The sequence below is a fragment of the Aulonocara stuartgranti genome (assembly GCF_965226115.1).
Source record: "Aulonocara stuartgranti genome assembly, chromosome: 15".
Classification (NCBI taxonomy): Eukaryota; Metazoa; Chordata; class Actinopteri; order Cichliformes; family Cichlidae; genus Aulonocara; species Aulonocara stuartgranti.
The window spans coordinates 27988932-28013290 of NC_138951.1; the positions used below are offsets into that span (position 1 = coordinate 27988932).

Genomic DNA, 24359 nt, shown 5'->3' on the forward strand with positions numbered 1-24359 from the left:
CAGGGCCTTTGGTGCTGGCCAATACCATCCACATTTCACCAGGGCAACTGTTGTTGGCTTCTACCATCCATATTACACCACGGACAGTGTTTCCTGTGATGCCATCTTCACCCGACCAGGGCCTCTGTTGCTCGTTGATGCCATCCACATTACACCAGGGTGTGTGGTGCTGACCAATACCATCCATATTTCACCAGGGCCACTGTTGTTGGCTTCTACCATCCACATTACACCAGGGACAGTGCTTCCTGTGAGGCCATCTTCACCACACCACTGCCTGTGTTACTGTCAGGGGCCATCCACATTACACGCGGGCCTGTGGTGTTGTCCGAAACCATCCACATTTCACCAGGGCTTGTGTTTCTGCCTGATGACATCCACAAAACATAGGGGCCTGTGGTGCTGGATGAGGCCATCCACATTACACCAGGGCCTGTGGTGCTGGCCAATACCATCCACATTTCACCAGGCCCAGTGTTGTTGGCTGAGGCCATCCACATTACACCACTGCCAGTGCTTCCTTTGATTCATTCATCACCACACCAGGGCCTGTGGTGCTGGCCAATACCATCCACATTTCACCAGGGCCACTGTTGTTGGCTGAGGCCATACACTTTACACCAGGCACAGTGCTTCCTGTGAGGCCATCTTCACCACACCAGGGCCTGTACTGTTGGATGAGGACATCCACATTACACCAGGGACAGTTCTTCTTGTGCGGCCATCATCACCACACCAGGGCCTGTGCTACTTGCTGATGCCATCCACAATACACCTGGGCCTGTGGTGCTGACCAATATCATGCACAATTCACCAGGGCCAGTGGTGTTGGCTCAGGACATTCACATTACACCAGGGTGTGTGGTGCTGACCAATACCATCCACATTTCACCAGGGCCAGTGTTGTTGGCTGGGGCCACCCACATTACACCAGGGACAGTGCTTCCTGTGATTCCATCATCACCACACCAGGGCCTGTGGTGCTGGCCAATAACATCCACATTTCACCAGGGCCACTGTTTTTAGCTGAGGCCTGTGACAAAGTGGCTAGGACAGAATTCATTTGCCATTTGTCACTTGCGTATATTGTTATTCTGTGTTCTGTTATTTTACAGTCAGCCATAATGCTTTAATTTAGACATTGCTGGTGTAACTTCTCTTAACACACAATATCCCGGGTTTTGTTTGTGGTAGCAGTAGTTACATTCTTTACATCCATGCATGTGTTTTAAAGCAAACACTACTAACCATCAGATCATCTGAATTCTCTTCTGTTTACAGGCACATGTCTAGTAAATTATGTTTCTTTATGTTGCTTTGGTTATACTTACCATGGTGTCCATGTTGTGCTTGCAGGTCCTATATGTGAGACAGGTGTATGGGACGGGCCGCCCACTACTTCCTGTTTATATAGGGTCATGAGGTCAATGATTGGATCACCGGGTGTAACCAAATGGAGGGTTTTTCATTTTGTATAGTATTGTTTGTTTTCTTTAAAGTAGCCTTTTGAGTTATATTGTATGCAGTGTTTTACTTTACAAACTATTTAGTTGAGTAAATGAGTTTGTCAGTTTCATGCATGACTTTATTCCTGTTCTTTGTTTAGAATTGTATTATTTGGTTTGACCTATTTTGTTCAATGGTAGGGACTAACGAGGTCAGGTGTGGGCAAAGTCTTGTATAAAGCCAGTGGGATTTTTGCATGCCTGATTGATTGTTTTATGGTAAAAGGGAGATGCTAGCAATAAAGTATGCTTAAAAAGAACTTCAATTGTCTGCTAATGCTATTTACTTATCACCTTCTGTCACGGACCGCCGTGGCAGACCGTGTGGAGTGAGTGGAGGACCCAAGAGCAAACAGTAGTGATGGGCAGATGAAGCACTGAAGCTTTTCATCCAATTGGTTCACCCCAACGCGAAGCTTCATGAAGCTTCATTTGCTCTAGCAGGACACCTACTGGACGTAAAAATAATAGCTGGCATGAATTTGAAGAGTGTGGCATTTTGCACACAGCCTGTAAATGTCAACAACAAAAGGAGTGTGTAAAACATGTATATTGTAGTGTATACTGTGTATATTTATAGTGGCAGTATGGGAAATGATTATTTGGAAATGCTTGAAATGGAAATGATCATTTACTGTGAGGTGAGGTGTGGTTGGGGTGTGGACAGTGGTTGTGCTTTTGTAACGTTGAGGTATGGACAGCTACACACTGAGGCTTTGAGCCTCAGTCCTGCCTGTTCACATTTTATTCTGTAAAAACTAAATTTTCACTGCTTTTATGACCTTTTTAGTGGGGAGAACATAGCTAGGATTTAATGATTTAACAAATCTTTTGAATCCTTTGTCCTCCACAATGCTAAATGGCTGGGAGTCCTCAATCACCATGCTGACCAGGTCTTCATCTATTTGAGATTGTTCTCCTGAGGAAAGACAATAAAGATAAAGCACAAATATAAATATCACACACGTAACTTATAACAGTTGTATAATATTGTTATATCATTTAGTAACATTACTGCATGCTATATTATCATTGCATTTGATGGCTCACCTGGTCTTGCTCCACGATCGGTGTCCCCCTTATTCTCATGCAAAGCTCTGTAGTGCCTAAGCATGGATGAGGTGTTGCTGTTATATCCCAGCTCCCTGGCACATAGCAAACACTTCACCTTGTACAAAAGTCAAGACAGCTCAACATAAATTGTATTGCACCATCAGTATCACGAAAATACATCTTCTGTAGAAATTTACATACCTTGTTGGGAGGAATAAGATCAAAATGTTCCCACACAGGGGAGGACATCCTCCTCTTCTTAGCTGGCTCCATTCTCTCCTGACTTTCCTCACTCTCATAAACCTCCATACGGTCTCCAAACTCTCACTAACCGCAACTCTCCATCAAACACCCACATTTTTGAATGAAGTCTGAGGGGTTTATATCGCTGTCATATCTCGCGGCAAAGTTCGAACCACTTCATGAACCAGTCACGTGGTACAGCCGGGCAGCGAGGCTTCGGACGTCATCATTTTCAGCTCCTCCCATAAATGAAGCAAGCCTCGATACGCGCTTCGCGGAAACGCCCCCTCCATTACTCGACACACGCCTCGATACAGAACGTCCCATCACTAGCAAACAGAGGTGAGGACACAAAACCGGACTTAACAGAAGGCGAGCCTTTATTTAGGGCCGAAAACTTAAGGAACAAGGCAGCAAAGCAACTGAGGGAAAACCTGAACATAGACTGGGAAAACTATGGCTAAACAAAGTACAAACTAGGACTAGTTAAGGCTGGGAAACTATGACAAGGGGTAGGGGAGATAACACAGACGACGCGACGCAGACTACATGAAACACAGAGACTAAATACACATGAGGGATGATCAGGGGAAGTGGCCACACATGGGATCACAGCTGACACACATGAACCTAACGACAGGACAGGAGGGTGCAACTGAATACACTGACAATGAATACAGACTTACAAAGTAAAACAGGAAACATGGAAATTAGACATGACAAGAACTAAACATAACCACGCAGACAGGATTCATGACCCAGGGAAACTTAGTACAGGGGAGATGACATAACTGACAGCATGAACTTGACAGTACAAGACACACAGACATAAACACACGAAGGGCAAGGGAGACTTAATGCAAGGGTAATATATACAAATGGCTGGGCTACCTTAGAGAACCTAAACAAACCATAAACATCAAAATAGGCTAAACATAACACACTGGGTCACACGACCCAGAACCATGACACCTTCCTTGCTGCTTAAGTTATGCTACATCACAAGGCCATACACATTACACCAGGGACAGTGCTTCCTGTGAGGCTGTCAGGGTCCTGGGTCTCCTGACCCAGCATTTTAGTTCTTTGTGATTTTTGTATTATTGTACTTGGTGTGAGTTATTCTATAGTTTCTAGTTTCGATCCCTTGCCCTTCTCGTTTCTCTGTGTCCCCTCTGTTCTGTAAGTCTATGTCTGCATGTTTGCGTTCCCCTCCATGTCTATCGGTTCTTAGAGTCCTCTGCCTTATGGTTTATGTCTCTGTTTCTTAGTTGCTGTCTCCACGGTGTCAAGTTTGCGTCTCTGTGTGATCCTTCCTGTTTTACTTTGAAGGTCCGTGACTTATGTGAATGTGTCCTGCTTTGCTTGTCTCGTCAGTTCTAATTTCCCCCAGCTGTGCTCTCCTTCTGTGTCTCATTCTCCTCATTACTTCCCAGTGTATTTAGACCCTGTGTTTCTCTGAGTCAGTGTTGCGTCGTACCCTCAACAGGCTGTGTGTTTTGCCTCCGTGTTGCCAGTGTTTTGTTTCCAGTTCCAGTTCAGTGTTTTGTTTCCAGTTCAGTGGTTTCTGCTTCAGTGTTTTAGTCCACCAGCGTTTTTCTTTGTCTTTTGATGCCTTTAGTTAGTAAGAGGGTTTCCAGCAATAAAGCTGCGCTTTAAGTTGAACTTCTGTGTCTGAGTCCTGCATTTTGGATCCACCACTCCTGCCACTGTCACGGTCCTGGGTCTCCTGACCCAGCGTTTTTAGTTCTTTGTGATTTTCGTATTATTGTACTTGTGTGATTTATTCTATGGCTTCTAGTTTTGATCCCTTGCCCTTCATGTCTCCCTGTGTGCCCCTCTATGTATTTATGAGCCCTCGTCCCCTTTCGTGTTTATTCCATGTCTCCCCTGCCTGTTACGTTGGTGTTCTACTCGTGCTCTCTCTCCTCCTGTACTTCCTGTTTCACCTCTCCCGTCAGTGTTCAGTTCACCCCGCCCTGTCTCGTCATGATTATCAGTGTCACCTGTGTTCCCCGTGTGTTCCCACTTCCCTCGTTAACCCTCTGTGTATTTCTGTCTGCGTCTCCCTCTGTTCAGTGTGACGTCGTCCCTCATGTTGTGTGGATCTCCCTGTGTCTCTGCGTATGTTAGTTTTTCCCCAGTCTAGTTTTGTATCGCCTATCATCTTCTGTTACGCAATAAAGCTGCCTTTTGAGTTTATTCCCTCGTGCCTGTGAGTCCTGCATTTTGGGTCCTACTCCTGCCTGCCGCACAGCGTTCCATGACAGTACGACGTCACCAGATATGGACCCAGCAGCACTCAACCCACCAGAAGAACTGCGTCTGGACATAATCTACTCCGTGGAAAGACTCCTGCATCTGTGGCTCGAACATGAGGGGAAGGAATTTCGCCGTGCTGTGGAAACCAGACTACAGCGCTTGTTCTGTGGTCTTCCCTGGCTACTCAGTGCGCTCCACCCACTCGAACAGGATTTAATCCGCAACGAGCTCCACCTTCATCCCCCAGCTGCTACTACCCACCTGCCTGAAGGGCCGGATGTGGAGCCGCTCGGCCCGTCAGAGCCATCATCAAAAAAGAAACGGCATTCACGCCGCCGACGCGCCACCCCACAGCCGGACATTCGGCCTTCTAATTCACCTTCTGTGCTGCCAGAAGCTCCGTCGGCTCCCTCGCTGCTACTTCCAGCTCCGTTAGCTCCCTCGCAGCCCTTCGCAGCTCCGTTAGCTCCCTCGCCGCCACCCGCAGCTCAGTTAGCTCCCTCGCCGCCACCCGCAGCTCAGTTAGCTCCCTCGCCGCCACCCGCAGCTCAGTTAGCTCCCTCGCCGCCACCCGCAGCTCAGTTAGCTCCCTCGCCGCCACCCGCAGCTCAGTCTCCTGTGTCCCCGCTAGCTCAGCCGTTAACTCCACCACAAGCTCCATTTTCACCTCTACCATCGCTTCAGTCATCAGTTCGGTCTGCCACTCAGTCGCCCTTAGCTCCATCATCCACACTGCCACCTGTTTCTCTTCCACCACAACCGTCACTACACCCAGCCACTCAGGCTGCTACTCAGCCAGTCATTCAACCCATAGCCCTGCCGTTGCCATACCCTGTAGCTGAGCCACTAGCCGTCCGACCCACAGCCACTTCAGCCACTCCTTCACCCGTTACACCTCCACTACAACCATCAGTGCAGTCTCCAGTGTCCCCAGTGCAGTCTCCAGTGTCCCCAGTGCAGTCTCCAGTGTCCCCAGTGCAGTCTCCGGTGTCCCCAGTGCAGTCTCCGGTGTCCCCAGTGCAGCCTCCTTTAGCACAGTCACCCACTCAACCACCAGCACCACAACCGTCACTACCTCTAGTTCATTCCCCTGTGAAGTCATTAACTCCACCACCTACTCCACCCTCACCACCACCGTTACTACAGACATCAGTTCAGTCCCCTGTGCAGTCATTTACTTCTCCACCGTTAGCAGCTCCGGTCCCCGTGTGTCCAGCAGCTCAGCTCGCACCTGAACCTTTGGCCCAGTTCCCCGTAGCAGTGCGGTTTTCTAGCCAGCTTAACATTGAGCCCGGGGTCCCAATCCTCTCTGGCTCTACTTCAGCTCCTGCTGGAAGCTCGGATGAGCTCATCCAGGACTCCGCGGCTCCCACGCCGCCATCTACCTCGCCCGCTGGGGGTTCCAGTGAGCCCGGCCAGCACCTCCCTGTCTCCGCTGGAGGGTCCGAGAGGCCCGTTCAGCCTCCTGTCTCCGCTGGAGGGTCCGAGAGGCCCGTTCAGCCTCCTGTCTCCGCTGGAGGGTCCGAGGGGCCCGTTCAGCCCCCTGTCTCCGCTGGAGGGTCCGAGGGGCCCGTTCAGCCTCCTGTCTCCGCTGGAGGGTCCGAGGGGCCCGTTCAGCCTCCTGTCTCCGCTGGAGGGTCCGAGGGGCCCGTTCAGCCTCCTGTCTCCGCTGGAGGGTCCGAGGGGCCCGTTCAGCCTCACGCCGCATCAGCTGGAGGGCCCGAGGAGCCTGTCCAGCCGCCATCTGCGACCGCCTCGTCATCACCTGGCCCGGCTACATCCGCCTGTGCTTCTGCTACGCCTGGCCCGGCCTCAGCCTCTGCAACCTCGCCTGGCCCGGCCTCAGCCTCTGCAACCTCGCCTGGCCCGGCCTCAGCCTCTGCAACCTCGCCTGGCCCGGCCTCAGCCTCTGCAACCTCGCCTGGCCCGGCCTCCGAGTCTTCGTCTGCCGCAGCCTCCTCTTCAGAGCCTTCGTCTGCCGCAGCCTCCTCTTCAGAGCCTTCGTCTGCCGCAGCCTCCTCTTCAGAGCCTTCGTCTGCCGCAGCCTCCTCTTCAGAGCCTTCGTCTGCCGCAGCCTCCTCTTCAGAGCCTTCGTCTGCTCCAGCATCCTCATCAGCTGCTTCGTCTGGTCCAGCATCCTCATCAGCTGCCTCGTCTGGTCCAGCATCCTCATCAGCTGCCTCGTCTGGTCCAGCATCCTCATCAGCTGCCTCGTCTGGTCCAGCATCCTCATCAGCTGCCTCGTCTGGCCCTGCGCCCACCGGGCCATGGCCGGCACGCCTGGGACTGGAGGGCCGCCGCTGCCTTCCGCGCGGTCGGCCTCCTGAACTGCTCCGTCGTCTCCTTCGCCGCCGCCGCTGCCTTCCGCGCGGTCGGCCTCCTGAACTGCTCCGTCGTCTCCTTCGCCGCCGCCGTTGCCTTGCGCACGGCCGGCCTCCTGAACTGTTTCCGCGTCGCCGCCGTTGCCTTGCGCACGGCCGGCCTCCTGAACTGTTTCCGCGTCGCCGCCGTTGCCTTGCGCACGGTCGGCCTCCTGAACTGTTTCCGCGTCTCCGCCGTTGCCTTCCGCACGGTCGGCCCCCTGAACTGCTCTGTGTTTTGGGTTGTTTTCTTGGGCTCCGGTGTTTTCTGTGCTCTTTGTTTTCTGTTCCGAGCCCTCCGTCCTGGGCCCCCGCCGCCCGCCCTGGGTTGTTTTCTGTTTGGTTTTGTTTTTCTGTGTTTGGGCTGTCTGGAGCCAGCCCTTGAGGGGGGGGTACTGTCACGGTCCTGGGTCTCCTGACCCAGCGTTTTTAGTTCTTTGTGATTTTCGTATTATTGTACTTGTGTGATTTATTCTATGGCTTCTAGTTTTGATCCCTTGCCCTTCATGTCTCCCTGTGTGCCCCTCTATGTATTTATGAGCCCTCGTCCCCTTTCGTGTTTATTCCATGTCTCCCCTGCCTGTTACGTTGGTGTTCTACTCGTGCTCTCTCTCCTCCTGTACTTCCTGTTTCACCTCTCCCGTCAGTGTTCAGTTCACCCCGCCCTGTCTCGTCATGATTATCAGTGTCACCTGTGTTCCCCGTGTGTTCCCACTTCCCTCGTTAACCCTCTGTGTATTTCTGTCTGCGTCTCCCTCTGTTCAGTGTGACGTCGTCCCTCATGTTGTGTGGATCTCCCTGTGTCTCTGCGTATGTTAGTTTTTCCCCAGTCTAGTTTTGTATCGCCTATCATCTTCTGTTACGCAATAAAGCTGCCTTTTGAGTTTATTCCCTCGTGCCTGTGAGTCCTGCATTTTGGGTCCTACTCCTGCCTGCCGCACAGCGTTCCATGACAGCCACACAGCCAACCATGACAGAACGATGCAACCATCAAATGGATCCTGCGGACTCACAGTCTCAGTATCTCGCGCAGTTGTGGAATTACTGCCGGGGCGTAATCCACGCTGAGGACACCCCCAAGAGACTCATTCAGGTGGTCTTTTTCGACAACTTTTTGTCTTCCACCCTCTGCACAGCTGGTTTTTTGGACATTAAAAGATTAAAACAACTAATAACAGCTCTGAGGGCCAGGATTTGCTTCGAACTGTTTGGCATGGGTGGTCCAGGCAAGGAAGGGTCAGCTACCCTCCTGGAAGCCCTCGCTGCCTGGTATTCTCAGCATCAGCATCCTTTCCCATCAAGATTTATCACTAAATCATTCGATCCTCCCTTAAGAGAGAAACTGCATCCTCGCTGCCTTCACCCCAGTACACCAGTGTCACCTGTGTCTCCAGTAGCTCAGCTCCCAGTGTCACCTGCCCCGCAGCCACTCTCAGCTCGGTTAGCCGCCCCGCAGCCACTCTCAGCTCGGTTAGCCGCCACTCTCAGCTCGGTTAGCTACCCCGCAGCCACTCTCAGCTCGGTTAGCTACCCCGCAGCCACTCTCAGCTCGGTTAGCTACCCCGCAGCCACTCTCAGCTCGGTTAGCTACCCCGCAGCCACTCTCAGCTCGGTTAGCTACCCCGCAGCCACTCTCAGCTCAGTCTCCAGAGTCACCAGTGTCACTGTCAGTTCAGTCTCCAGAGTCACCCTCAGTTCAGTCTCCAGAGTCACCCTCAGTTCAGTCTCCAGTGTCACCCGTGTCCCTTTCAGTTCAGTTTCCAGAGCCTCCAGTGCCGCCCGTAGCGCATGCCCCCATAGCTCCAGTGCCGCCTGTAGCGCAGGCCCCAGTAGCTCCAGTGCCGCCCGTAGCGCAGGCCCCAGTAGCTCCAGTGCCGCCCGTAGCGCAGGCCCCAGTAGCTCCAGTGCCCCCGCTACCCGTAGCTCTGGCTCCAGTAATAGTGGTCTCACACACTCGCTCCATGCAGGGAGAAAGTATAATTTTACCTCAAGGTGCTTTTCGTAGTTCAGCTGCCTTTGGCACAGTTTGCCGCTCCAAGGCTTTCCCAGAGGCTAGGTCCCAGTCCTCAGCTGATTCTGGACCCCTGGAGTTTAAGCAGCCACCCGAGGGACCGCTCCGGCCTTCGTCTCCTGTCTCCGCTGGAGGGTCCGAGGGACCGCTCCGGCCTTCGTTTCCTGTTTCCGCTGGAGGGTCTGAGGGACCGCTCCGGCCTTCGTTTCCTGTTTCCGCTGGAGGGTCTGAGGGACCGCTCCGGCCTTCGTCTCCTGTCTCCGCTGGAGGGTCCGAGGGACCGCTCCGGCCTTCGTTTCCTGTTTCCGCTGGAGGGTCCGAGGGACCGCTCCGGCCTTTGTCTCCTGTCTCCGCTGGGGGGCCCGAGGAGCCCGTCCAGCTTCCTGCCTCGTCAGCTGGGGGGCCCGAGGAGCCCGTCCAGCCGCCAGCAGCAGCTTCCTCATCATCCTCGCCTGCTGCAGCTTCATCATCATCCTCGCCTGGCCCAGCCTCCGTGCCTTCAGCCTCGCCTGGCCCGGCCTCATTTCGGTCTGGAGCTAAACGGCCGTTTTCTAGACCGCTGGCTAGGCCACTGGCTGGGCACCATTGCCGTCGTGGGCGGCCCCCGGACCGCCTTCGCCTGAGTGGCCACCATTGCCGTCCGCACGGCCGGCCCCTGGACCCTCGTCGCCTGAGTGGCCGCCGTTGCCGTCCGCACGGCCGGCCCCTGGACCCTCGTCGCCTGAGTGGCCGCCGTTGCCTTCCGCACGGCCGGCCTCCCGAACTGTGTCGGCCCCCTGAACTGTTTGGACTCCTGTGCTGTCGGCCCCCTGGCCCTGTTTGGACTCCTGTGCTGTCGGCCCCCTGGCCGGCCCCCTGAACTGTTCTTTTTGGACGCGTGTTTTGTTTTGGGGCTTTCTTGTGCTTCGGTGTTTTTGTTTCGTGCCCTCCTTCCTGGACCCCCGCTGCCCGCCCTGGTCGGGTGGTTTTCTGTTTTGGGCGGTTTTCGGGGTTTTTTTTTTTCGTTTTCTTGTGTTGGGCTGTCGGGAGCCAGCCCTTGGGGGGAGGGTACTGTCAGGGTCCTGGGTCTCCTAACCCAGCATTTTAGTTCTTTGTGATTTTTGTATTATGTCACGGCTCAACGGCACGAGGGAACAGGGATGGACACAGGCGCAGAAACCAACCCGGAAGCGAGGTGACAGAAAACAAATGATTTATTTCCGCCCACAGGGAAAACAAAGGTGAAACACAAGGCGACGCCACCACACTAGTGGCGCGTAGGATTCGTCTGAGAAAATGAGGGCGACCTAGACACCTCTAGGAGACGGCTGAACAGCGGGGACAGCGGGGAGGTAGAAACAGGACTAGGTAGGGGCCGGGGCACTGGAACAAGAGGAGATCACGATCAGAGGGATCCAGCAGACAACCAATAATCCTCCGCAGTTGAATTGAATTGCCTTACTTGGTTTCAGATGGAGGGGACAGGTGGAGCGGAAAACCCGGAAGCGGTCGAGGCGTGGGGAGGCAGGCAGGTAGGTGAGCAGTGGGTCGGCAGGCCACGTTGTGTGAGCAGCTGGCGGCCCAGGTCCAGGAGGACGGGAGCGAGGGGAACAAGATCTCCACTCCGGGTGCTATCGCTGAGGACAAGAAAAGACAGGTCAGTCATCACACGGCGTTAAGACAAGGTTTGAGGATGCTCCACTGAACTAACATGGGAATAGCAGATACTCAGGCGATGAGTGGTTGAGAGCGCAGGTCTGATATACCGCTGGCACGATTGCTCACAGGTGGTCAGCCAGGGAGGGGCAACCTGACTCCGCCTAAAGGAGGAGGAGCCGCTGTCTGAGACCTGCAGGTGCCCAACCAGACCATGACACCACCCCCCCCTCAAGGGTCGCCTCTCGGCGACCGGCCTCTGTAGAATGCCGAAAGCAAGGCGGGGTCGAGAATCCGGGACCGGGGAACCCAGGACCTCTCCTCTGGCCCGTACCCCTCCCAGTCGACCAGGAACTGCCTGCCCCTTCCCCGGCGGCGTACATCCAGGATGCGGCGGACCGTGAAGGCAGGATGCCCACCGATGAGCCGGGCGGGCGGCGGGGCAGCAGGAGGCGGGCACAACGGACTCACAACAACCGGCTTGACTTGGGAGACGTGGAAGGTCGGGTGGACCCGTAACGAGGAGGGCAACTTCAGCCTGACCGCGGAGCGGCCAACCACCCGCTCCACCTCAAAAGGACCGATGAAGCGTGGGGCCAACTTGCGGGAGTCCGTCCTGAGGGGAATGTCTCTGGCGGAAAGCCACACCTTCTGTCCCCGGGCGTAGACAGGTGCTGCCTTGCGGCGGCGATCCGCGTAGCGGCGCTGGCGGGCGACGGACAGGCCCAAGGCCCGGCGGGTGCGCGACCACACCCGTCGGCAGCGTTGCAGATGGTGCTGGACGGAGGGGACCTCAAGGTCGGTCTCGCGCTCCGGAAAAAGGGGTGGCTGGTAGCCGAGAGAGGCCTCAAAAGGCGAGAGACCCGTCGCTGACGAGGTGAGGGAGTTGTGTGCGTACTCCGCCCACGGCAATAACGATGACCAGGAAGCCGGGTTGGAGGCAGCGACGCAGCGGAGAGTGGCCTCCAATTCCTGGTTGAGGCGTTCGGTCTGACCATTAGTCTGAGGGTGGTGTCCAGAGCTCAAACATGGCTTCGCTCCCAGGGATGTACAGAACGCCCTCCAGACCTGCGATGTAAATTGCGGTCCCCTGTCTGAGACGACCTCCGAGGGTATCCCGTGCAGCCTAAACACATGGTCGACTAGCAGATTAGCGGTTTCAGTGGATGTGGGGAGTCTCTCGAGGGCGACAAAGTGAGCTGCTTTGGAAAACCTGTCGACCACAGTGAGGATCGCGGTCTTGCCAGAAGAAACAGGTAGACCAGTAACGAAATCCAAAGAAATATGCGACCAGGGGCGCCATGGGATAGAGAGAGGCTGCAGCAACCCAGCCGGGCGTTGCGTGTTAGATTTGCCCCTAGCACAAACACAGCAGGCGGCCACATACTCCTTGACATCTTTATCAATAGACCCCCACCAGAAATACCTTTTAATAAGGGCACTCGTCCGCGCGCCTCCTGGATGGCAGGAGAATCTCCCCTTGTGGACCCAGTCGATCACTTTGGAGCGGGCCGCCTTAGGGACAAAGCGGCGGTCAGGGGGCCCTGTGCCGGGGTCCGGCTCGGTCTCCAGTGCCCGACGGATGTCCTCCTCCACCTCCCACGTGAGGGAACCAACCTTGACGCTCGCAGGGAGGATGGTGGGCACGGCGGACGACTCCCCCGCGGCGTCAAACTGCCGGGAAAGGGCATCCGGTTTCACGTTGCGGGACCCTGGGCGGTAAGAGATTGAAAAGTTAAAGCGACTGAAAAACATGGACCAGCGTGCCTGACGTGAGTTCAGTCTCTTGGCTGCACGAATGTACGTCAAGTTCTTGTGATCTGTCCACACTATGAATGGGTGCTCCGCCCCCTCGAGATAGTGCCGCCACTCCTCCAAGGCCAGCTTCACAGCCAACAGTTCCCTATCCCCCACGTCGTAATTCCGCTCAGCAGGTGATAAACGACGGGAGAAAAAGGCGCACGGATGGAGCTTGGACGCCGTGCCGGAGCGCTGGGATAACACCGCCCCCACCCCGATGTCAGATGCATCCACCTCGAGAATAAACTGTCTCCCGGGGTCGGGGTGAACCAAAACCGGCGCCGAGGTAAACAGTGCCTTTAACTTGGTAAACGCTGCTCCGGCCTCCTGGCTCCAAATAAAAGGGAGCTTCGGTGACGTCAGCCGGGTCAGCGGCGCTGCTACCTGGCTGTAGTTCCTGACGAAGCGCCGGTAGAAGTTTGCGAAGCCCAAGAAGCGCTGCAGATGCCGCCGGGACGCAGGTACGGGCCACTGCACGACTGCCGTAACCTTAGCCGGGTCAGTCTTCACCTGCCCCCCCGCGAGGACGTAGCCCAGGAAGGAGACGGAAGGTGAGTGGAACACGCATTTCTCCGCCTTTACGTACAATTTGTTTTCCAGCAACCGCTGCAGCACGGCTCTGACGTGCGCCCGATGTTCCACCACGTCTTTGGAAAAAATCAGAATATCGTCGAGATAAACGAAGACGAAGCGGTCCAGGAAATCTCGCAGGACGTCGTTCACCAGGTTTTGAAAGACCGCCGGGGCGTTTGTGAGACCGAAGGGCATCACTAAATATTCGAAGTGCCCCAAGTGAGTGTTAAAAGCGGTTTTCCACTCGTCGCCCTCCCTGATTCTGACGAGGTGATATGCATTCCTGAGGTCTAACTTGGTAAAAATGGTGGCACCGTGAAGCGGCTCAAAGGCGGAACTGATCAGCGGCAATGGGTATTTGTTTTTTACTGTTATGTCATTAAGCCTCCTGTAATCAATACAGGGACGGAGCGAGCCGTCCTTCTTACCGACAAAGAAGAATCCGGCCCCGACAGGCGAAGAGGAGGGTCTGATGATGCCGGCCGCCAGGGAGTCCTTTATGTACTTTTCCATGGCTGCCTTCTCAGGATGAGACAGATTGTAAAGGCGGCTCGTGGGTAGGGGGGAGCCCGGTAACAACGTAATGGAACAGTCATATGGCCTGTGCGGGGGCAGTGCTTGGGCTTTGTCCTTGTTAAACACCTCCCTCAAATCGTGGTACACTGACGGTACGACAGAAAGGTCCACGGCAGCACTCGCGTCACGTGCGGGCTCGGCAACGGCTGACGGCGGGGCTGAGACGAGACAATTGGCATGGCAAAACGGGCTCCAACTTATTACATTTTGCCCAGCCCAATCCAGATGTGGGTTATGTAGCTTTAGCCAGGTGAAACCAAGGACGATGGGGATGCTGGAGGAATGGAACGTCAGGAAGGGGAGCCTTTCCCTATGGTTGCCTGAGGCGACTACAGTAACAGGGGCGGTACGGTGAGTGATGTGGGAGAAAACTTGGTTATCCAGTGCTTTAACTGGGAGGCTAGACTCCAACTCGAACAGGGGAATATTCAGTTGCTTGGCTAGTTTCATATCAATGAGACTCTGCTCAGCGCCCGAATCGATTAACGCCCGGGACGTGTGGGTTGCGGAGCCGAGCAAGAGCGTAACCGGCAACAGGAAGCGGGGCTTAGAATCACTATAGGTACCGCCCACCCGTATCCCCGGACTTACCGGCGGGCGTCCCCTTTTCCCTTCTCCGGACAGGCGGCAATGAAATGCTCCGCGGAACCGCAGTAAAAACACGAACGAGCGCGGCGACGTCTCTCTCTCTCTTGCGGAGACAACCGGGATCGCCCGAGCTGCATGGGTTCCGGTTCCGGGTCAGCCCTCTCCCCAGCGACTGGGGCTGATGGCTGAACCGGAAGTGGCGACGGGGGAATGTAAACAGGTGACGCACGCCGCACTGGCCGACGGGTGCTGGAGTTCCTCTCCCGCTCTCGCTCCCGCAGTCTGTTGTCAATGCGAAGCGAGAGCGTGGCTAACTCCTCGAAGGTAACCGGTTCGTCACGGGACGCTAGCTGATCCTTCATGTCCTCGTTAAGCGACTGCGAGTAGACTCCCTGAAGGGCTTTATCGGGCCAGCCGACTGCCGCTGCGGCGGTGCGGAAGTCGATCAAGTAGTCCGCGATGCTACGGCGGCCCTGGCGGAGATTTAACAGCCGGCGAACCGCACTGCCCACCGAGACGGGGTGGGCAAAAGTCCTTTTGAATTCGCCGAGAAAAGCATCGTAGCTACAGGACGGCAACGGGTGTGTGCTCAGGTAAGCCTCGGCCCAATTCAGGGCTCGGTCGCGCAGTTTCCCGATTATATAAGAAACTCGAACCGTGTCCGAAACGAAAGAGCGGGGCGAACGTCCGAACGCCAGCTCGCACTGTAACAGAAAACCGCTACAGGCCCCTGGGTCACCCGCATACGGCTCCGGCTCCGGGGAGGCCGCGTCGCGAAACAGGTGACCCCGCTGGGGCTCGGGATCCGCCGCGGGCTGAGGCAACGGCGCGGTCGGGGCGGGCAGCGCTGAGCTACCGGCGGCGGGTTCCGACTCCGCCGAGGGTTGAAGGGACTGAATGTCGGATTGCATTTTAGCCTGCTCGTCTGTGAGTGTGTGCACTTGAGCCAGTAGGTACTGCAGCGTCTGTTCGTGGCTACCGATAATAGCCCCCTGTTTACTGATCGCTACGCGGGCTGGGTCCGCTGTGTCCATATAACTGGCCTGAGTATACTGTCACGGCTCAACGGCACGAGGGAACAGGGATGGACACAGGCGCAGAAACCAACCCGGAAGCGAGGTGACAGAAAACAAATGATTTATTTCCGCCCACAGGGAAAACAAAGGTGAAACACAAGGCGACGCCACCACACTAGTGGCGCGTAGGATTCGTCTGAGAAAATGAGGGCGACCTAGACACCTCTAGGAGACGGCTGAACAGCGGGGACAGCGGGGAGGTAGAAACAGGACTAGGTAGGGGCCGGGGCACTGGAACAAGAGGAGATCACGATCAGAGGGATCCAGCAGACAACCAATAATCCTCCGCAGTTGAATTGAATTGCCTTACTTGGTTTCAGATGGAGGGGACAGGTGGAGCGGAAAACCCGGAAGCGGTCGAGGCGTGGGGAGGCAGGCAGGTAGGTGAGCAGTGGGTCGGCAGGCCACGTTGTGTGAGCAGCTGGCGGCCCAGGTCCAGGAGGACGGGAGCGAGGGGAACAAGATCTCCACTCCGGGTGCTATCGCTGAGGACAAGAAAAGACAGGTCAGTCATCACACGGCGTTAAGACAAGGTTTGAGGATGCTCCACTGAACTAACATGGGAATAGCAGATACTCAGGCGATGAGTGGTTGAGAGCGCAGGTCTGATATACCGCTGGCACGATTGCTCACAGGTGGTCAGCCAGGGAGGGGCAACCTGACTCCGCCTAAAGGAGGAGGAGCCGCTGTCTGAGACCTGCAGGTGCCCAACCAGACCATGACATATTATTGTACTTGGTGTGAGTTATTCTATGATTTCTAGTTTCGATCCTTTGCCCTTCTCGTTTCTCTGTGTCCCCTCTGTTCTGTAAGTCTGTGTCTGCATGTTTGAGTTCCCCTCCGTGTCTATTGGTTCTTAGAGTCCTCTGCCTTATGGTTTATGTCTCTATGTTTCTTAGTTGCTGTCTCCACGGTGTCAAGTTCGCATCTCTGTGTGATCCTTCCTGTTTTACTTTGAAGGTCCGTGACTTATGTGAATGTGTCCTGCTTTGCTTGTCTCGTCAGTTCTAATTTCCCCCAGCTGTGCTCTCCTTCTGTGTCTCATTCTCCTCGTTACTTCCCAGTGTATTTAGACCCTGTGTTTCTCTGAGTCAGTGTTGCGTCGTACCCTCAACAAGCTGTGTGTTTTGCCTCCGTGTTGCCAGTGTTTTGTTTCCAGTTCAGTGTTTTCTGCTTCAGTGTTTTAGTCCACCAGCGTTTTTGTTTGTCTTTTGATGCCTTTAGTTAGTAAGAGGGTTTCCAGCAATAAAGCTGCGCTTTAAGTTGAACTTCTGTGTCTGAGTCCTGCATTTTGGATCCACCACTCCTGCTTGCCCGCCTGCCACACAGCCAACCATGACAGAACGACGCAACCATCAAATGGATCCTGCGGACTCAGTCTCAGTATCTCGCGCAGTTGTAGAATTACTGCCGGGGCGTAATCCACGCTGAGGACACCCCCAAGAGACTCATTCAGGTGGTCTTTTTTGACAACTTTTTGTCTTCCACCCTCTGCACAGCTGTTTTTTTTTGACATTAAAAGATTAAAACAACTAATAACAGCTCTGAGGGCCAGGATTTGCTTCGAACTGTTTGGCATGGGCGGTCCAGGCAAGGAAGGGTCAGCTATCCTCCTGGAAGCCCTCGCTGCCTGGTATTCTCAGCATCAGCATCCTTTCCCATCAAGATTTATCACTAAATCATTCGATCCTCCCTTAAGAGAGAAACTGCATCCTCGCTGCCTTCACCCCAGTACACCAGTGTCACCTGTGTCTCCAGTAGCTCAGCTCCCAGTGTCACCTGCCCCGCAGCCTCCCTCAGCTCGGTTAGCTCGGTTAGCCGCCCCGCAGCCTCCCTCAGCTCGGTTAGCCGCCCCGCAGCCACTTTCAGCTCGGTTAGCCGCCCCGCAGCCACTCTCAGCTCGGTTAGCCACCCCGCAACCACTCTCAGCTCGGTTAGCTACCCCGCAGCCACTCTCAGCTTGGTTAGCTACCCCGCAGCCACTCTCAGCTCAGTCTCCAGAGTCACCAGTGTCACTGTCAGTTCAGTCAACAGAGTCACCAGTATCACTGTCAGCTCAGTCTCCAGAGTCACCCTCAGTTCAGTCTCCAGTGTCACCCTCAGTTCAGCCTCATGACAGAGGCCATCTTCACCACACCAGGGAGTGTGCTTTTGGATGAGGCCATACACATTACACCAGGGCCTGTGGTGCTGACCAATATCATGCACATTTCACCAGGGCCACTGTTGTTGGCTGAGGCCATACACATTACACCAGGGACAGTGCTTTTGGCTGAGGCCATCATCACCACACCAGGGCGTGGGGTGCTGAGTGAGGCCGACCACATTACACCAGGACCTGTGTTACTCGTTGATGCCATCCACATTACACCAGGGCCTGTGGTGCTGGCCAATGCCATCCACATTTCACCAGGGCCAGTGTTGTTGGATGAGGCCATTCACATTACAGCAGGGCCTGTGTTGCTGGCCGAAACGATCCACATTTGACAAGGGCCAGTGGTGTTGCTGGCTGATGCCATTCACAATACCACAGAGGTCCAGTCGTTGGGCCTGTGCTACCTGCTGATGCCATCTACATTACACCAGGGCCTGTGGTTCTGGCCAATACCACCGACATTTCACCAGGGCCAGCGTTGGTAGATGAGGCCATCCACATTACACCAGGGACAGTGCTTCCTGTGAGGCCATCTTCACCACAACAGGGACTGTTCTGTTGGCTGAAACCATCCACATTACATCAGAGCCATTGGTCCTTGCCGATGTCATCCACATTTCACCAGGGCCAGTGGTGTTGGCTAAGGCCATCCACATTACACCAAGGTCTGTGGTTCTGGCCATTACCATCCACATTTCACCTAGGCCAGTGTTGGTAGATGAGGCCATCCACATTACAACAGGACCTGTGCTACTGGCTGAGGCCATCCACATTATACCACGGCATGTGCTCCCTGTGAGGCTATCGTCACCACACCAGGGCCTGTATTGCTGGCTTAGACCATCCACATTGCACCAGGGCTAGTGCTCCCTCTGAGGCCAACTTCACGACAGCAGGGCCTGCGCTGCTGTCTGAGGTCATCTACATTTCACCAGAGCCTGTGTTGCTGGCTGATGTGATCCAAATTACACAAGGGCCTGCGCTATTCGTTGATGCCATCCACATTAAACCAGGGCCTGTGGTGCAGGCCCAAACCATCCACATTTCGCCAGGGCTTGTGTTGCTGGCTGATGCGATCCACAATACACAAGGGCTTGTGCTACTGGCTGAGGACATTCACATTACACCAGGGCCTGTGGTGCTGGCTAATACCATCCACATTTCACCAGGGCCAGTGTTGTTGCCTGAGGAAATACACATTACACCAGGGACAGTGCTTCCTGTGAGGCCATCTTCACCACAACAGGGCCTGTGCTACTGGCTGAGACAGACTACATTTCACCAGAGCGCATGTTGCCGGCTGTGGCCATCTACATTTCACCAGGGCTTGGCTGCTGTCTGAGGCCATCCACATTACACCATGGCCTGTGCTTCCTGTGTGGCAATCATCACCAAACCAGGGCCTGTGGTGCTGGATTAGGCCATCCACATTTCACCAGGGATTGTGTTGCTGGCTGATGCGTTCCACAAAACACAAGGGCCTTTACTACTGGCTGAGGATATTCACATTACACCAGGGCCTGTGGTGGTGGCCAATATAATCCACATTTCACCAGGGCCTGTGTTGTTGGCTGAGGCCATACACATTACACAAGGGACAGTGCTTCCTGTGAGGCCATCTTCACCACACTAGGGCCTGTGCTACTGGCTGAGGACATTCACATCACACCAGGGCCTGTGGTGCTGGCCAATACCATCCACATTTCACCAGGGCCAGTGTTTTTGGATGAGGCCATTCATGTTATACAAGGGCCTGTGGTGCTAGCCAATACCATCCACATCACACCAGGGCCAATGGTGTTGGCTGAGGACATTAACATTAGACCAGGAACTGTGTTGCTGGCTGAGGCCACCTATATTTCACGAGGGCCTGTGTTGATGGCTGATGCCATCCACAATACAACACTAGACCAGGGTCTGTGCTGCTTGCTGATGACATCGAAAATACACCAGGGCCAGTGATTCCTTTGAGGCCATCTTCACCAGACCAGGGCCTGTGCTGCTAGCCATCCAAATTACCCAAAGGCCTGTGTTGCTGGCCGAAAACAACCACATTTCACCAGGGCCTGTGGTGTTGCTGGATGAGGCCATCCACATTATACCAGGGCCTGTGCTACTCGTTGATACCATCCACATTTCACCAGGGCTTGTGTTGCTGGCTGATGCGATCCACAGTACACAAGGGCCTGGTCTACTGGTGAGGACATTCACATTACAACATGGCCTGTTGTGCTGGCCAATACCATCCATATTTCACCAGGGCCATTGTGGTTGGCTGAGGCCATACACTTTACATCTGGGACAGTGCTTCCTTTGAGGCGATCTTCACCACACAGGGACTGTACTGTTGGATGATTCCATCCACATTACACCAGGGCCTGTGCTACTCGATGATACCATCCACATTTCAGCAGGGCCACTGTTGTTGGCTGAGACCATATACTTTACATCAGGGACAGTGCTTCCTGTCAGGCCATCATCAGCACACCAGGGCCTGTGGTGCTGGATGATGCCAACAACAACAACAACAATCTTTATTTATAGAGCACATTTAAAAACCAACGGCATGCCAAAGTGCTTAACATAAAACAAATTAACACAAGTATAATCAAAGTCATAAAAACAAAAATTAAAAGTGTAAAATTATGTTCACAGGAAAAAGCCACCAATAGAAAAAGTATAACTATAGCATAATATAACTATGCCATCAAAACACAATGGTGATATGACATGCACAGCGCAAATAAAAGCATAATAGCAAAATTAATAGAATAAATCACTGCAAACAAGGCCAGCATTTAACCGGTAGAAAAAGCAAGATTGAATAGAGTCAGACGCCCGGATGCCAATCGGAAAGTTGTTCCATAACTCTGGTGCAGCCAGAGCAAACGCTCGATCACCTCTAGACTTCAGCCGAGATCTAGGCTGCACCAACAGTAACTGTGAGGATGATCTTAAAGCCCTAGTAGGAACATATGAGCTTAGGAGTTCCTTAAGATAGCTCGGTGCTATGTTGTTAGTGATTTTAAAAGTAAACAGCAGAATTTTAAATTGGATACGGTATTTCACAGGCAACCAGTGCAAATCAGCTAGGACGGGAGTAATGTGGGCAAACCTCCTAGTTTTGGTTAGAATGCGTGCAGCAGCATTTTGGACTGTCTGTAATCTATGAAGGAGGGCAGAGTGGAGACCAAAATAGAGTGAATTGCAGTAATCCAGTCTCGAAGTTACAAAGGCATGGATGAGCTTTTCCAGGGCTTTATGCGGGATATACTGCCTGGCCTTAGAAATAAGGCGGAGCCATTGCTTGACCTCACACATGCACTCTCGAAAACAATTCAAGGACAAAGCTAGGTCATCATTTACCTCAAAGTAGATCTGAATGTCATCGGCATAATAATGAAAATCGATGTGATATTTCTCAAAGATAGCGCTTAAAGGAAGCATGTACAATGAGAACAGAGTAGGGCCTAACACAGATCCCTGAGGGACACCACAGCAGACAGGTACAGCAGAGGAAGAGGAAGTGGCCAAATGAACCGAGGAGAGCCGATTGGAGAGGTATGATTTAAACCAATCCAGGGCAGTACCCTTGATGCCTACAGTTAGGGCTGCTCAATTAATCGAATTTTAATCACGATTACGATCTGGGCTTTCAACGATCATTAAAAATGACTGAGCCGATTATTAGTCCCTCCCTCATTTATCCGCGACACCTTAAAGGCCGGTCCGTGAAAATATTGTCGGGCGCAAAAAAGGTTGGAGACCGCTGATTAAGAGGACCCGAGGGAAGCCCGGAAAGCTAAACAGAAGTTATTTGGAGAGGAGAGTGACTGCCGCTGGTTGAAAAGAGAGGTAAAAAAAACTTCAGTGGTGTTGCACACTATTTTATATTATTTTTTAAAGTCATTGTTAACCCTTTAAAGCCGGTCAGAGCAGCACGCTCCGTGTTGTGTAACTATTTTTAAATCCCTGTAGAACCGGAACTGTGTAAGCTAGCGCAATAATTTGTTTTGCATATGAAACCGGAGGAGTTGTACTTACATCTGATGCCATCAGCTTGTCCTCGGTCACAGTTTCCTTCCACATAAAGCTTTGCAAAAACTGCATAAAAAGCTCTTGCAGGAACAAAAACACAATATTCCAGAAACACGCTTTGCCGTTCCTATCAGCTGTTCGTAACACTTCCCACAGTGAAACAGACGTCAGCGGGAACTGTCGCATGTCCGCCATTTCCTGGCCGAAACCGGAAGTGACGTCATTTTCGCGGAAATTGTAGTTTTTTACTTGTAGGCCTTAAAAGCCTATACTGGTCATGTTTGACCTTTCTGAATAGTTGCTGGGATGCTTAGAACTCAAATTGCACTGCTGGAAATAGTTTATTTTGATGCACATGCTGTTTTCTTTGCAAATTTGCATCATAGGATTGTTTTTTCGTTTTTCCTGCAGTATATAAAAATTGGTGTATCTCCAAAATAAAACTATGAAGACACTCAAAATAAATTTCCTGTTGTTGTAAACTTTTTTTTGCAACTTTTTTGTATTTAAAGTTTTGAGGGATAAACCTCTTAAATTTCTCCAAGTAGAAATACATGTAAAAAACAAAACCGATTTTCAATTTTTTTGTAGTTTATTGCACTTTTTTGCAATTAATGTAGTTACTATGGACTTAATGCATACATATTATTAAAATATGGGCTATAACAGTTGCATAGCAAATTGAAATGCTCCCACAAACGGCACTACAGCATGTAAAAAAAAATAATATAAGCTCTGGCGGACTTGGTTCTATAGTAGGTCTTAAAGGGTTAAATAAATATCGTCAAATAATCGCGATCTCAATTTCAGTGAAAATAATCGTGATTATCATTTTTGCCATAATCGAGCAGCCCTACCTACAGTGTGCTCAAGTCTCGCCAATAGGATGTTATGATCAACCATATCAAATGCCGACAATAGATCCAATAGCACTAGGACCGAGGAGCATCCATTATCGGCCATTAATAGAAGGTCATTAAGAACTCGGAGCAGCGCTGACTCAGTGCTATGATGTGGTTTGAAGGCCGATTGGAATTTATCATTAATGCTATTCTCATCCAGGTAGGCCTGGAGTTGAAGCAAAACTATCTTCTCAAGAAGTTTGGCCAAGAACGGAAGCTTGGAAATCGGCCTATAGTTCGCATAATCATTATAATCGAGGTTCCTTTTTTTAAGAACAGGCTGAATTATAGCATGTTTAAAGGCTGATGGTACGCAGCCGGAAAGCAAAGAAGAGTTCAAAAGGGACAATATACTAGGTCCAATTGCACTGAAACAGTCCTTAACTATACGAGATGGAAGAACATCATATACGGGATTAGTATTGTTCAGTTGTTCAACTAGACGCTTAAGAGTAGGGAGTGAAACGGGTTCAAACTGATGGAAGGTAGAGGAACAGTCAGGGATAAATGCAGGGCCTGTCATTAAAGGAAGAGCAGATTTAAGAGATGAAACTTTATCTAAAAAATAATTAAAAAATTGTTCGCAAGGAACCGGGGAGCACGGTAGCGGCATAGTGGGGCAGGTGTTAACCACAGAGTTAAAAATTTTAAATAAAATTCGAGGATTGTTACCATTGGTAGAGATAATTTTTGAAAGGAAAGCTGCTTTAGCCATTTTGGCAGCAGTTTGAAACTTCAGCTAATACGTAGGATGTCGTAAGATGCCTGGAGTTTATCTTTCCTCCACCTCCTCTCATCACGCCGACACACACGTCGTAGAGCGCGAACAGAGTCGCTTAACCAGCATTGTGAATAAGTTCTGGGGCGCTTCATTTTAATAGGTGCAACAATGTCGAGGATGGAGGAACATGTAGTTAACAGGGTATTGGCAAAATTCTCAACCGTATGAGGGGTAAGACAATCTGACGTAATAGATGCAGAATTCACAAAAGAAGCAGAGAAATTCACCACAGTATCAGCATTAACAGTACGCAAGGGCAAAGAGGAGCCTCAAGGTGTAATCCGATATTACCTAGGTTAACATCGAAGATAACCGGGGAGTGGTCGGAAAGACCAGTATTTCTAATATCCTTAATGCATATATCCACGCCATATGTAAAGACCAAATCAAGGGTATGGCCTTTAACATGGGTTGGTTCATTCACCCACTGAGTAAGATTAAAAGAGTTAGTCAATGCAAGAAAATCTTTGGCCAATTGGTCATCCATACAGCAGACATGTATATTAAAATCACCAGAAATAATAACAAAGCCATATTTAAAAAGAATGGATCCCAAAAAGTCAGTAAATTCAGAAATAAACATCTTGTGGTATTTAGGCGGACGATAAACCACAACACACAGAGTAGTCCGAGAGCCAGTCAGCTCCAATAACTGACCTTCAAAGCTAGAGTAGATGGGGGAGGATAGCAGCCGAGCTTCATGTTTGTTTTTAAAAACCGAGGCTAAGCCGCCACCTCTGCCAGTGAGCCTTGGTGAGCTAAAAAAAAAAAAAGCACAGTCAGGAGGGAGAAGCTCAGAGA

At 52.4% G+C, this 24359-nt stretch overlaps 1 protein-coding gene across 1 annotated transcript; it reads right to left on the minus strand.

The window, feature by feature from the left end:
* Window positions 1–626: 626 nt before the first annotated feature.
* LOC309690070 (uncharacterized protein) lies at window positions 627–22421 on the minus strand. The gene is made up of 4 exons (XM_082506920.1): window positions 21882–22421; window positions 2760–3130; window positions 2556–2673; window positions 627–2424 (listed from the first exon to the last, which is right to left on the minus strand). Exons 2-4 carry the CDS (start codon window positions 2865–2867, stop codon window positions 2264–2266), a joined length of 387 nt encoding a protein of 128 aa, XP_082363046.1. The 5' UTR covers window positions 2868–3130; window positions 21882–22421; the 3' UTR covers window positions 627–2263.
* Between the last annotated feature and the right edge of the window lie 1938 nt (window positions 22422–24359).

What these genes read in the sequence shown, in the direction of transcription:
- LOC309690070 (XM_082506920.1), bottom strand. Translation starts at nt 2,867, where the DNA reads ATGGAGGTTTATGAGAGTGAGGAAAGTCAGGAGAGAATGGAGCCAGCT. An exon ending in ATCTTATTCCTCCCAACAAG is followed by an intron (nt 2,674 to 2,759) that starts GTATGTAAATTT and finishes CTTTTGTACAAG; the next exon opens with GTGAAGTGTTTGCTATGTGC. An exon ending in CGATCGTGGAGCAAGACCAG is followed by an intron (nt 2,425 to 2,555) that starts GTGAGCCATCAA and finishes GTCTTTCCTCAG; the next exon opens with GAGAACAATCTCAAATAGAT.